This window comes from Carassius gibelio, chromosome B17, assembly GCF_023724105.1.
Source record: "Carassius gibelio isolate Cgi1373 ecotype wild population from Czech Republic chromosome B17, carGib1.2-hapl.c, whole genome shotgun sequence".
Lineage (NCBI taxonomy): Eukaryota > Metazoa > Chordata > Actinopteri > Cypriniformes > Cyprinidae > Carassius > Carassius gibelio.
The window spans coordinates 2,314,894-2,329,798 of NC_068412.1; the positions used below are offsets into that span (position 1 = coordinate 2,314,894).

Sequence of the window (14,905 nt, forward strand, 5' to 3'; positions counted from 1 at the left end):
TCATAAATACAGTATACAAAAGGTCACGAGGGAGCAATCGGTTTCCCATCTACTGTAAAGTTTTCGCTGTTCACCGCTAATCACACATAGCTGTTTCATCCAGCGACAATCAAGCCCTTAACACATATGAACGAACGCGTACTTAAATTGTACTTATTTAAATATACTTAATTTAATCATACGTACTTTATACATACACTACTGTGCAGAAGTCTTAGTCGCGTTAGTATTTTCACCCAAAATAATGGTGTTCGGTCAGTAATTTATATATTTTGCTGAGGTGTTTCAGTAGAAAATATCAGTTTACATTTCCTGACATTCATTTTGCCGTTGTCAGACTGCTTGTGAATTCAAAATCGCACTAGATTATTATTAAAATTAATGGCAAACTAATTCCTACTGACACACAACAGCAAAAGACATAAATAACTGGCTTAAAACCCTTTTTTGGGGTGAAAATACGAATGGGCCTAAGACTTTTGCACAGTACTGTACTTTACAAATGACATTGTTGCTACTTTATAAAGAAGGACCATAGTACAGTAATTCACGACTGCTTAAAGACAGTGACAGACAGCACTCATTTTAACTAAATATCAGTGATTGACAGTAGAAACATTGTGTGGTTTTGTATTAAATAATGACCCAGATTGTGAAATACATTTATTAGCCTTAGAGTAAGGGAAGCACAACTTGGGAAATGAGAGCATCCAAGGTGAAAGGTATGGATTTATTTTAAATATTTATAATGTTCCTTAATTTTTTCCATAGTTATTATTTTATTTATTTTTTTGGCTCTTTATTATTTATTTATTTATTTTTTTGTATCGGTTTAGGCACTGGTACCATTTTAAAAGTATCGAAATGTCACTGGACCCTACTTAAAAGTTATTTCTCACTGGCTAATTTACCAAATGGGTACGATTTTATACAATGGTTACATAAACAAGTAGTTAAGAGACTTACGTTTTAGACACTATATTTCCTGTTTTTGCCCTATTTGTCCAACAAAAAAATATTTTTAAACACTGCTGCTGTTTTGGGTCTCTGAAGTAACACGACACAGTTTTTTTTTTTTTTTTTTTGAATGAATCAACCGTTTAAATGATTTGGTTCAAACGCAATGACTCACTTATTAACAGCGACTTGCTGATGCTTCACATTTAATGTACCTTTTCATTTTGAAAATAATTTCAAACATCAGTTTTCAATGTTTTATGTTTAAAATATCCAAAAATGTATACATTTGTAAATGCAGGTTAAAGTATTTTATGTCCTTAAGTTGCATTAAAGAGTGTGTAAATGCATCTAGACACTTTTAATGCAGCTTCTGTGTTTCCTCTGCATTGAAAAGATACATTTAGTTGATACTGATTACATTTTCTTGGTAACAAACCAAATACAAAAATTTGACAAAAGATGGTACACACCTGTAGAAAATATTGCTTAAAGGTCAAATTGCCCATAAAAATGGGATGAAAATTTATAATTTCTATTACTGCTGTGAACTTACCACAGAGAATATGAAGAATATAAAATAAAATTAAAATCAGGGTCAGCTGTCTACGGTAGTCCTTAAGATACCAGCACAATAACACACACGGCAAATTATAGTCGGCTTATAGTTATAGATGAAATCCCAGAATAGCGATATATATATTGTGAATATCGCACACCCCTAATGTATTTAATATAATGATTTATTGATAATTGTTTAAATTAATATAATATTTTTTACTCATCCATTTTCTTAAGAATGGTTTAAAGACCATGTGAAATGTGAAGTTTATAATTTTGTGAAAACTTGTATCTGAACTGTAAATTATGCTTTTTACAATAACTTTATGGTTTAATTTGGTACTATAGACATTGCCCTAACCCTGCTCATATGGTATTAATTTTATCATTGCAGGTCTTTAAAAAGATCTTAAATTTGAGAGTAAAAATGTTACAGTGCGAAAGAGGCGAAGACTCAAATGCAGGCAGAATGATCCTTTTAATACAAAAAATGAAACAAAACTAACAAAAACAACCTGAGTGGGACAAACAGGCAGACTAGAAACTGTACTATAAACAGACATACCACGATGGAAAACAACAGATCAGCACAGGATTACAGACACAAGGAGAATAAATAGGGAACCTACGAGGGAGACACAGGTGTGGCAACTAAAACAATAATGATGCAACAAGATGGGTGGGGTCAGAAAATAAACAGGTGTGAGCACATGGCACCAAAAAAAACCCAACAATCACAAAAAGACAGTGACAAAAAAATCCTGCAAGAAACCCTGTAGATGAATGTGGTTAACCAGACTGTAAAGTACTAAATTTTTGTGCACCTCAAAAATATATATTTGCATTTGGAATATATTGTTTCTTTGTACTTTTCCAAATAACTTTGATGTTGCCTGCTTATAATCACTTCATTATACATTCTGGCAGTTTAAAAATAAGACGACTCGTGTCACTTTACTTAAGGCAGACAACGACCACTTATAAATATTACTACTACGTTATTATGCTTTTTAGATATTTATACTTTAAGTAGTTAAAGACCACTTATAAGATGTAAGATACTGGCCAGATCTGAAGTAAAAAAAAAATTCAAGAAAGTAAAACATGAAACTATGGGATATATAACATAGCTTAAATATATATATGATTTTTATTGTGTGCGATATAAATCATCACACTCTTAAAAGTTGTAAGTGCAAGTATTATAAGATTATATAACATACTATGATACTGTTTAGAAGGTATTAAGTGTACATTAAAATGCATTAATGATTCCCTTATAATGCTTTATAAATACAGGCTTCATAGAAAGTTTTACCACATTTTGTTCTTTTCAGAATGGAGCACCTGATCCTCAATCCACCACTACGCTGAGAAGTGACTGACCTTGTTGAGGTGTACTCAAGATAGACTAGAGTAATCCTGATGTGCCATAGCAGTGTCTGTGATATCAGAGCAGCTGCATTTATTTTTCTTCATTGATTCTGCCACTAAGTTTGATTTGTGTCTTGTTAGTTGCTTCCAAGTCCATCCTTAGAGCGATTTTTTTTTTTTTTTTTTTGTAAAATTAGACAAACACACAAAAACCTGTAAATTCTTTTAATATCTTTATTCCCCCAACCCCCCAAGTCTGTACTTTGTCCTTCATTTCTGTACTATATTGAATGTTCACAAACATTTCACCTCATTCTTGAATTCTGGTGAAAAGAACCTCATAACTGCAAACACCACAATCCAACACCTCATGTGGATGCCACAATTTACACTGAGCATTCAGTTTACTTAAATTGAATGTTAGGTGGAAGACAAGTACATTGACACGCTAACGTTTAAGCTAAAAATAAATACTTTCAAAAACAACAACAACAGCAAAAATGAAAAAAGAATACAATCCCACAGGGATATATCGTAACTTTTTCATCCTACATAAAAGTGTACATTTTTAAAAATGTTTCCATCTAATTTTTATCAGACAATTTCAGAAATACAAAATGGTATTTTAACACAAACATTATAATGGTACATCAAAATGTTAAATATTGTACAAAAGTTTTCTCTATTGTTCTTTTAAAGCACTAATCAAAATCCATTAACAAACAAGGTGTTGGAACTACTATAAATGCAAGAGTGTAAATGGATGCACCTGACAGCTGCATGTGACACAGTATGTGGTCCTGAGAACAAGGCCTTGATTAATATATATCTAACCATCAACTGTGCAGCCCCTTTGTCAGGATCACCATAGGCTGCATATCTTGAAGTTGCCTTAGCATAAGTTCAGAAGAAGTGGATAGGTTTTCATACATAACAATTTTAACATTCTCGACAGTCTCAATTTTTAGTGGATTTCTGAAATTAACAATGCATTGGATTTGATCTCTCTCTGGGATGACTGGTTGAAGTGTTCGCTGTCGTTTTGATGAGTTGGATAGAGAGTCTTCACTGAACTTCAGGACGGATGTCTCAAACCCTGAAGGCTTATAAAGTTTTAGTGCAACTTCATTATCTACATGGTTCCCTTGAGAGTTTGATGAGTTCAATATGGATTCTGAGACTTTCAGCAAACATTTAACATGCTCAGCAGAGCAGTTCCGAAGACTTTGTTTTCTCTCGACACTGATTTTGTTTCTACATTCTGACTTCCGTGGACGACCCCTTTTCCGTTTGACTACTGGCATGGTTGTGGAAACGAATCCTTCATTAACTACAACCTCTGTTGCAGGCTCTGGGCCTACATCTTGAGAACTGACCTTTAAATTCTCTGTTTCATCTCCATCAAAGCCTGTTTCCGCAACCTCAACATTTGTTGAGGTTTCATCTTCTTTGGGCATCTCATTGCTTTTCTTGCAAAATATGAACTGGCTTCTCCGATCCTCAATATATCGCTCTGTGAGACCATGAGTGGTGTAATGTTTTATTATATTGTGCTCAGCACTCATTACTGAATCACAACTCTCAATCATGCACGGATACTGTAAAGCAAGTCTTTCATTGCACAAGGCAGATGCTTCATCTGTGGATTTAAGAGCAGGCTTTTCTACCATCATCCGATGGTTCTGGGCCTTGTTCTCTTTCTTTTTTGAATTATTCCTCTTCATTTTTATCTTGTTATTTGCAATATTCTCTTTTCCATTGTTTGAACCTGCACTTAACGTTTTTGCTTGAACATCATCCCCAAACCTATTTTCTTGTTTCTGTTTCATAGTTTCAAAAGTAGCATCATGTTTCTTCATAAGGTGTCGAAGAAGGTTTGACTTGGTTGTATATACCCTGTCACAACCTTCGAACTGACATCTGAATGTGAGTTCCACGCTCTCAAAGTCCCCATCTGCTGAAACCTTTATTGCTTTGTGGTCATTTTTGATATGATCAATGTACTTCAAATGACACGTGAAGTGAGCAGAACATTTTGATTGGTCACACTGAAACGTGCCTACCTCAACACCGGATAACAATGCACTTGCCTTTTCCAATGTGCATCTATGGAGAAAAAGATAGTGTTTCAACAAACTGGTCACTTTCGACACTACTTTTGAGCATTGTTTGACTTGGCATCTGTATTCCTGCACTTGGACAACTCCATTAGTTTCTTTAGCCCTCTTTTTGTCATCACATTCTGATTGATGCATAGCCCTGTAATGGAGAATAAGATTTTGTTGGATTGAAAAGGCAGCCACACATCCTTCATGCACGCATCGGTATGGCCGGTACATAATTTGTGCGTCACTTGAATCACAAAACTCAATATCGTCACCTGGCATTTTAGCTTTTTCTTTAAGATCAACCATCACATTTGAATTTGTCTCAGTTTCTCTGTTAGATTGTGCAGTTGAATATTCTGTTCTTTTGTCTGGAGCATTAAGTGTGTCAAAGAGATACGGACTTCCACCACTCAGCTCTTGCACTGCAAATATACCTGGCTCATTGAATTCAATAACACGATTCTCTTCAGTCAGAGAGGGACTTTCTAGTTTTATATTTGTAGCTGAAAGTCCATCAAGATTTACCACATTTTTCTGTGATGCTTCCACAGTCCTGGAGGTGTCAGTGATGGCAACTGTACCAGAGATTTGAGTGGGGCATTTATTTTTTCTTTTGGCAGTGGTGCTGGCTTTTCCTTTAACATTGGAATCAACAGATGTAACTGTCAAATTTGTACTGATTTGGGATTGAGACTGTTCTGGCAGGGAGTCTTTTCCCTGGTCGATGATGACACTGGTATGCACATTTGCTGACACATTTTCTGTTGATTTTCTGATCATTTTCTTTCTATAACCAAGACCGATTTTCAAGCCAGACAATTCCTCTCTTGAAAAATGGTGGACATTTTTGTAGTGAATTTTAAGGCCTGTGGTTCTGGTAAATGTCTTGGAACATAGATGACAGTTGTAAGGAGCTAATTTGTCAGGGTTTTTCTTCATTTCATTTATCCTTTCCTCACTGTAATCATGTACACGGCTAAGGTGTTTAAATAAAGCTTCTTTAGTCATTGCTCCATAAACACAGCCTTCTTTACATCTAAAGGGCTTTAAAATACATTTCTGCTCGTTTTGAACAGGGTCTTTATTTGTGTGAAACTGATCATTTCTAGTGACAGCTTCAGAGCTTAGATCACGCAGGTTAGTGCTCTCAGATACACATTTGTCTTGACTATGTATGTCAACTAAATCAAGACGTTGTAGTGCCCTTTCAATTTCTATAATTTTGCCATCTTCACCAGTATTTGCAGGGGTGAATTCAACTTCAGTTTTGATTTCTCTGCCTGTGTTTGTAACAGGTGGATGGAGGGAATTGTAATTTCTAGTCATTTCAGAGGGGTCTTGAGAGGATATATTAGTGTTCTGAAGGTTGTCTGTGCTCTGTACACTTGTTAAAGAGTTCCCATTAAAGATATTTGATTCTAATGGTGCATAGATGCAGGATTTGTGATTGGGCTCTTGTACGTCATTCGCAGGGAGAGGCATTTGCACCGTTGAAATGTCAGGATCATTCAGAAAATCAAGAAATGATACTGGTAAATCAGCAGTAAGATCAATTTCATCTACAGGTTTGCACTGAGAACGTTTTGATAAATGACCTCCTAGTGACTTTGTGCTTGAAAACTCTCTGTAGCACCTGCAGCAAATAACTTTTCCATCCTGTATTATGGCAGGCCATTTTGTTCTCTTAGATGATTTCATTTTTTTGGATTTCCCAGTTTCTCCAAAACCTGAAATGCTTTGGCCATCTGAAGCAATTACTTCAGTTCCTTCCTGTGACAGTTCATGATTACAAAAATCTTCTGGACTTTTCTCATCAGTCAGCGGGGCAGCACCAAAGAAATCTTCTCCCGATTCTTTAAATTGAGGGTTTAAAAGATTTGAAATACATTTGATATCTGATGAGAATACGGCATCAGTACTATCAGTACTGATTTCTTCATCTGAATTTGCCAATGGCTGCACCGAAATAGCACTTTCCTCGGAAGGCAAAGTTGAAAAATATAGGCTGACATTGTCTCCAGACAAAGATCCTGTTTGCAGCAAACCAGTGCTAATGGAAATATCATTGAGATGATTTTGTCCAATTTGACTGAATCCAGGATTGACACTTGACTCAACCTGTGGCAAGTCACAAGTCTGATCGCTGTTAAGTGCATGTAGTACTCTAAGAGAGGTTGACACATATTTTGAGGCTTCGTTCATCACACTGGAGGGTGTGTGGGCATTCACAGAAAGGGGGATGAGCTCATCGTAAGAAGAGGGAGATGCATAATTTAAGACTGTGTCAGAATGGTATGACAGGTTTGTGTGTTGGTTGTCAGATAAAATTGTAGTGTGGTAAGGATCATTCACAGAAAAAACTGAATCCAAATGTTTCATTGAGGGTGTTTCCCATGTCTGAGGTATTGGTAATTGCATCAGACCTGTCGGGCTTGTTGATGTTGCACTTTGAGTGTTTTCAAGCTGAGTTCCAAACTTTGCACTTGCAGAGTGCACACTATCGTGATTGGAAAAAGCAGAAGAGTCCAGAAATGCATTATGTTCAGTTTGTTTGTAACGGCTTGTCCCTTTTGGTTTCTGAGAACTAGCAGCTGTGTGCTCAGAAGAAGATTTTTTTGCAGCAATTTCCACAATCCGTTTGTACTTCTTTGACAGCTTCCACTCCTCAAAGGCCTCTGAATGAACATTTTTGACATGTCTCGATAAACTTTTTGAGGTGCTGTATTTCCGTGTACAGGTTTCAAATGGACACACATGAGTCAGACCTTCTTCTCTGTTGGCTTTTGTCACAAAGGTAGATGACTTCAATGTTGAAGGCTCAAGCTGACTCTGTGGGAAAGAAAACAATTTCTTGTCTTTCAAGAGTGTTTGAGTTTCACAGTCAGCATCCTTTAGAGCATTTACATATATTGAATCATTGCACTTGATGGGAATAGGCTGCAGTTTTACAAAGCATGCTTCAAGATGTGATTGATTTGTCCTCCCAAGACGATGAGATGTCTTCGATTCATCAGGCTGAGTAGCATTAGTTTGGGAATCACTTTTGCTTGCTGTCAACTGAGCTGTTCCTGATACAAGGTGCTTAGGTTGTTCTGTGGAATCATGAGTGTCTACTACGTTTTCTACTTTGCATTTCATTTCTACTGGGGTAGACTCTTGAGAAACCTCTGATATTTGGCCAGGAGGCAACTCAAAGGCAGGACAAGTCGAAGCTGGTAATTCTGGTTGAGAAGGTGAGTGAACATCAATAGCAGAGCGGTCCTGCTTTGTGTGTCTTTTCTGATGCAATTTTAGCTCAGACAGGGTGTAGAACACCTTGTCACAGTTATGACTTTTGCATGAGAATGACATGTAGTGCTGTGCTTCATGATCATATAGCAAGTATGTCTCGTTGAATATTCTCTCACAGTTTGGATATGCACACTGTGCCTTAAATTCAGCATGATCTTTTCTGTGTATCAGAAGCTCAGCATGAGAGGAAAAGCTGCAGTTACATCCAAGCTGAATGCAAAAATATGGCTTCTCACCACAATGCATCTGTAAGTGATCATTAAGGTGGGTCACATTAACAAACTGGCGGTGACAATATTGGCACAAAGCCTTCTGGCTCTGTTTTTCCAGGAAATGTGTTGCTTCCCGCTCATTTTTGTGGGCCTTAACATGTGCAACCAAATTCCTGAAGTACTTAAAAACTTTCTGACAGCTAGTAACAGGGCAGGAACAAAGTTTAGTGTTGTTAACATCACGAATAGGGTTGTTCTGTTTTGGGGATGACGACTTAATTTTACTTTTCACATTTGTGATGGGACTATCGTTTGAAGCATACAAATTATTGCAAATTGTCTCTTGGCTAACTTCTGCAGCAGTTTTGTTGTAGTGCTCTTCCCTGCTGTAGTGCTCTTCTGCTCTGCTTGAAGTACTGCTAGCTTGTGTTAACTTGGTGTCAGAACTGGGACGTTTCTTGCTCACACCCATTGCAGCAAGGCGCTCCTTACATGACTGTTTCACATGTGATGCCACATGAGGCTCTAAAATTGCCCTAGTTTCAAAAGTCTCAGCACATATTGGACAACGGAAAATCCCATCTTGGACATGCTTCAATGCATGCTTCACAATCCTGTGTCCAAGGAACTCTTTATCACACAAAACACAATACTGCATATAAGCCTGCCAATTGCGGAATCGAGCAGAAACAAATCCCCTCTCTCTCATCTTCTTGGTTTCTTTTTTCTTTTTTCTTTCTTCTTCAACCTCACTAAGTTCATAAGTAGGACTATGTGTAAAATGCACATGTCTGAAATATTTCTCATCAAGGTCATGGACTTCATTGTCTTCACTGTCAGTAAATTTGTCAGTAGACAATATAGCTGCTGCCTCCTGATCCATCAAAGCAAGGCATTGACGTTTTAGGGTTTTCCAGTCCCAGAACTCTGGATCGAAAGGCCACTTAGTCTTTAAGGCCAACAACAGGTCACAGCGTAGTGAATTTAGAATCGGTGGATCATCCAGCTCAAGCTTTTGGTCGTGCTCATTAAAGAGAGCCTCAACAGCATAATAAGAATCCAAAGATGGCTTTATCAGGAATTCAGTGAGCTGACAAGCCTGTTTTACTTCCAAGTCTAAAGGCAGCAAACAAGAGATAGTTTTGCAGATGGAGATATTGCAGCCCTCGTTATCATTGAGTCCCATTTTTAGTGCTTGAATGCACATTTCGATGCATACTGACAGTCCATCTTTCTCAACCTGAGGAAACAAAAATGTCACTGTCACATGAATGCCATTGCCTTGATTTCCAAAACACATCGACATAAAAACTAAAACCTTTCTAACCTCAGCCTGAATGACTTTGATGAGGAGCAGAATATGGTACACACTTCCAGAAAGGCGTGCTAACAGTCTGCATTGGTCCAAAAAGGCCTGTTTAGATTCAAGCCGTATAAGAAGTTTACTCCAAAACAGTGTCAGCTCCCTGTAAGATGTACAATATAAAATGATAATCATAATTTGTTCAAAATTGTTCAATTATTTTCATGCAAACTCAAGAGAACTCTTGTTAAAATCAGTGAGTGCAGTCAGTGAGTTTGCACAGTCATATGGACACTTTTTTTTTTTACACTGTGTGTGCATTATTGAGCAATTAAAAAACAAAAAAAACAAATCTAACACTAGCTTCTCTAATCTTTTTTGTATGGTTTTTCTTTTTTTATACAATTAACAAAAGCAAAAAAAGGACTCTAACACTAGCTTGCTCTGTTCTTTTTCAATTCTACCTATTTCCTTTTTTATTATATAATAAAACCTTGCTACGTTTACTGCGTCAAGTGTTAATTTTGGCAGACATTTTTTATTTAGTCTTAAGTCTTGAGACGAAAATGCTTAATCTTAGTCACATTTTAGTCATTTGAGTCTTTCATAGTTTTAGTCTAGTTTTAGTCGACGAAAAGTCATTGCATTTTTATCAACTTTTAGTCATTACTTTTAGTCAATAGTTTTAGCCAAACTGTAGTTACCAAAATTTATTTTGGTAGCTATTTTAAATGTAGTTTTCAAATTAAAATAATCATTAATTCTTCTCTCTTCTCTCTCTCTCTCTTTAGACCAAATCAATTGAGCTTATGAGAAATTTTAATCAAGGACTGAATTTGGAAAATCTTGAATAAATTATGACAATTTTCATTTTTGGGTGAACTATCCCTTTAACAGAAGTGAAAAGGGAGCAACTTTATACTATCACATGTTTCTGTTTTCTGTTCACATTCATTTAATCCATAACCGACTGTATTTACATGAGATACTCTACACCATAATCATGTGGACTGCTGTGTGTGTATTTAAGCACTGAGAACTGATCGCCTGCTGTATATGAGGAAGTGGAGTGTTTGTGCGCGTGCACGCAAGAGCACTTCTATCAGCGTGATTTCCGCACATTTGAAGGACAATAGCCTATAGGATGCATTTAGAATGTCTGGTAGTCATCAAATAACAGGTCTCGTTTAGTTAACAAAGACACAGCATAAATTTCATCATAATTTCGGCATTTGATATTATTTTTAGCCCGTCAACGTCTTGTCTTAGTCACAGAAAATTTTTTTGTTAACAAATATTTTTCGGTGTCGTCTTCGTTAACTAAATTAACAATGTACTGCGTTAAGGTACATGAGACTTGTTATAGCACTTGCATATCATTGCTCTTTTGTTGATTGTAGTTGCTTTCATTGTCCTCATTTGTAAATCACTTTGGATAAAAGCATCTGCTAAATGACTAAATATAAATGTTTACCTGACAAAGGTCTTTGACAGAAATGTTGACAGTTTTAACTTCTGCTAAATAAAGGGTGAATAACTGTGCAGATCTTTCTTGCATAATTTGATGTACCCTTTGATCTTCAAGATGTTTTGGATGTGCATATTTTGACCTTTTTTCCCAATCTGATGTGCCAATCTGAGTCACTGAATACCGTTTGTATGCCGATACTGAGTCCCGGCGGAAGTTTTCGAGTCTCGGGCTGGCAGGAATTGTGGGTGGGGGAGTGCATGAACCAGTTCTCTCTCCACCCTCAATACCACGACTTAGGTGCCCTAGAGGAAGGCATCGAACCCCCAACTGCTCCCCGGGCGCCGCAGCATAAATGGATGCCCACTGCTCCGGGTGTGTGTTCACAGTGTGTGTGTGTGTGTGTGTGTGTGTGTGTGTTCACTGCTCTGTGTGTGTGCACTTCGGATGGGTGAAATGCAGAGCACCAATTCTGAGTATGGGTCACCATACTTGGCTGAATGTCACGTCTCTTAGCTTTTATTATACAGTTTTATCCTGATTAAAGCTTTAATAGAGTATTGCAAATGCACACATAATGCTTCTCATGGCTGGAAACAGAACTGCATTTCCTAACAAAATTTTCCAAATACACAGACATTCAAACAGTGTTCTATGATAAAATACAGCAGATCCATCAGAAATTTAAACTCTTTCAAACCAGGAAAAACTGCCATATCTGTTAGGAGAACACAAAAACTGCTGTGTGTTTGCTGCTCCAATATGTGTCTGCCTGCCATGATATAAGAGAAAACACTCAACCTGCCCTTATCTGATGTTTCCAGCACATGTAGATTATATTATGCCATATTACTGTATTATATTACTTAGTTGTAGGCTATATTTTGCCTCTGTAAATCGAATACTTCCATCTATCTCATTTTATTTTATTTCTAACGTATACACTTACACTAATTCATTTTGCACTGCATGCTTAATACTTTTATACATTTTTATTATTACTATTACTTTTATCCTTTTCTTTTTCTGTTAATACATATGTGCATTATTTGTAAGCAGCCCAACTGCAACTGCTTTGGCAATACAAATGTAGTTTTTGTCATGCCAATAAATCTCACCTAAATTGAAACTGACATTGAGAGAGAGAGAAAGAGAGAGAGAGCGATGCAGAGCGTGTGCAGAGAGTGGGACACAAATAACAGTATTAATAACTGCTGCTTAGTTTAGAATACGGATTTTGAAACTTGTGAATCCATTAGAATCATTAGAAGACAGAATCGCAATTCATATATAAAAAGATTTTTACATACACCTCTAAACTCCTCTTCCTTTTCTTTAAAGCAGCACAGCATGGCCTCGTATGGAAAGATATTCCGGACATTATTCAAAAGGAATTGCAAATTGTATTTGCAATTGCGTTTTCAATTTGTGGACGCATAAAATGTGACAATCCAAACGCAAATGCAAATCACGCATTACCGTTTGCATTTTCATTTAAGCGAACGCACAGTGTCTGCCAAATTTAAAATGGAAATGCAAAGTCCGTTTGCAATTGTGTTTCCCATATCTTACGAGCTATGAGCCTGTCATATGTAAATAGCAATATTAATTACCACATTTGCTTTTTTACTCTCTCTGCACTGCGCATGTAAACTGCCAAAACTCAAATTCCAAAACTCTTTTGCATTTGAATTTCCGATGTCTACACGGAAACCTGTCAATCAAGTAATGGGGTGGGGCCATTTTATTGGGCGTGTTTGCATTGGGAAGTGACGTCACTCACAGTCGACGGTAATAAACAATTATTAATAGACAACTTTGCGGAATGTTTTGAAAAATGAAAGTAATTGGTGAAATTGTGGAGGACATTTTGACACTCGCGCAGCAACTTGACGACAGTTCATACGGTACAGATTTCCTTTTGTAACAATTGTACCAGGAAACTTTTTGCCCTAGGAACTATACCTAAATACTAATACCTACTATACTAAACTCATGTCATGTATGATCCGCCCAGTGACACCAAATATCTCAGAAACCGAAAATTTCAGAACTCCGGCCACTTCACTTAGATTGGCGAAGACATCATTACTGATGATCCTGTTCGTCAAGGCCACAAACACATTTAACCTGTCCAAAACCAAATGGCTTCTGAGTAAAAGGAAATCTGTACCGTATGAACTGTAGTCAAGTTGCTGCGTGAGTGTCAAAAAGTCATCCACAATTTCACCAATTACTTCCATTTACTTCCAAAATCGTCTATTAATAATTGTTTATTACCGTCGACTGTGAGTGATGTCACTTCCCAATGCAAACACGCCCAATAAAATGGCCCCACCCTGTCACTTGATTGCCAGGTTTCCCTGTAGACGTCAGAAATTCAAATGCAAAAGGAATTCCATTTGAGTTTTGGCAGTTTACATGCGCAGTGCAGAGAGAGTGAAAAAGCAAATGTGGTAATTTATATTGCTATTTAAATATGACAGGCTCATAGCTCGTAAGATATGGGAAACACAATTGCAAATAGACTTTGCATTTCCATTTTAAATTTGTCAGACTCTGTGCGTTCGCGTAAACGAAAATGCAAATGGTAATGCGCGATTTGCGTTTGGATTAGGTCATTTTATGCGTCCACAAATTTAAAACGTAATTACAAATGCAATTTGCAATTCCTTTTGAATAATGTCCAGAATATCATTCCATAGCCTCGCCCCCTTTGCTGGCTTTTCATGAAGGTGGGGTTTGTTACATCAAGAGCCCGTGAAGAAACTTGTTGTAGTCCCTACTAGCCGTTTTCGTAGACATCAAACTGCCAGAATTTTAAGGGGGTCCTATTATCCTCTTTTACAAAATCTTGATTTAGTTTTGGGGGTGTACTAGAACAGACTGTCATGTCAGGTTCATTAGTTTTCACATATTTTACATTATTACAACACCCCTCTCCCCAGTCTGGCATGAACGGGTCAAATAGTTCCTGTAACAAATGAAGGCCCACATTCTGAAATATGAAATGTGCTTTGATTGGTTAGCTGTGCCAGTGAATGTTGTGTTTGGCACCACTCGGCGCCTGGTTGGGAAATGTCATACCCCTTACCATAGCCGCCTGCAAGCTTCAGTGTAAATATTGTATCCAAATCAATTTGAATGCGTTTTAAACCCGGATGATTGTAACCACTCTAAGTTTGCCTACATTGAGAAAGCTAGTGTGTCTCCGACAGTGATAACACTCATTGCCTTCTCCAAGGAAGCTCAACCAGGTCTCGTCCCACAAACCCCGAAAAATATGCCAAAAAACCCCCCCAAAAAAGTGGTTTCTGTTAAATAAAATATCTCATTTTGAAGTGGAGTTTGCGCTTTGTAACTTTGCAGATCTTTTTATGTTCAAACAACATTAAAAACTAATAGCATAATAGAACCCCTTAATAGAACTCAGCTTGCATTGAACTTTGAGCTTCGTAACTTTGCAGATATTGTTCATGCTCTAAAAGCAATATTACACACTAACATTAAAAAACTGAAATCGCAATTAACCACCCCTTTAAGAAAATACATATTTTATATTTAATTAGAGTGGGTGTACTCATTTATGCTGTGCGCTGTGTATATCTTAACATAAATTAGTAAGATTAAT

The 14,905-nt window shown here is 37.0% G+C and overlaps 1 protein-coding gene across 1 annotated transcript in view; it reads right to left on the reverse strand.

Moving 5' to 3' along the window:
* Window positions 1–3,108: 3,108 nt before the first annotated feature.
* The window catches only part of znf292a (zinc finger protein 292a), a 39,331-nt gene continuing 27,534 nt past the window's right edge, over window positions 3,109–14,905 (reverse strand). Inside the window, exons 7-8 of the mRNA XM_052579833.1 lie at window positions 9,831–9,969; window positions 3,109–9,743 (exon numbers count right to left, since the gene is read on the reverse strand). Of these exons, the coding sequence (XP_052435793.1) occupies window positions 3,729–9,743; window positions 9,831–9,969 (6,154 nt within the window). The 3' untranslated portion in view covers window positions 3,109–3,728. The remainder of the gene's footprint in view (window positions 9,744–9,830; window positions 9,970–14,905) is intronic.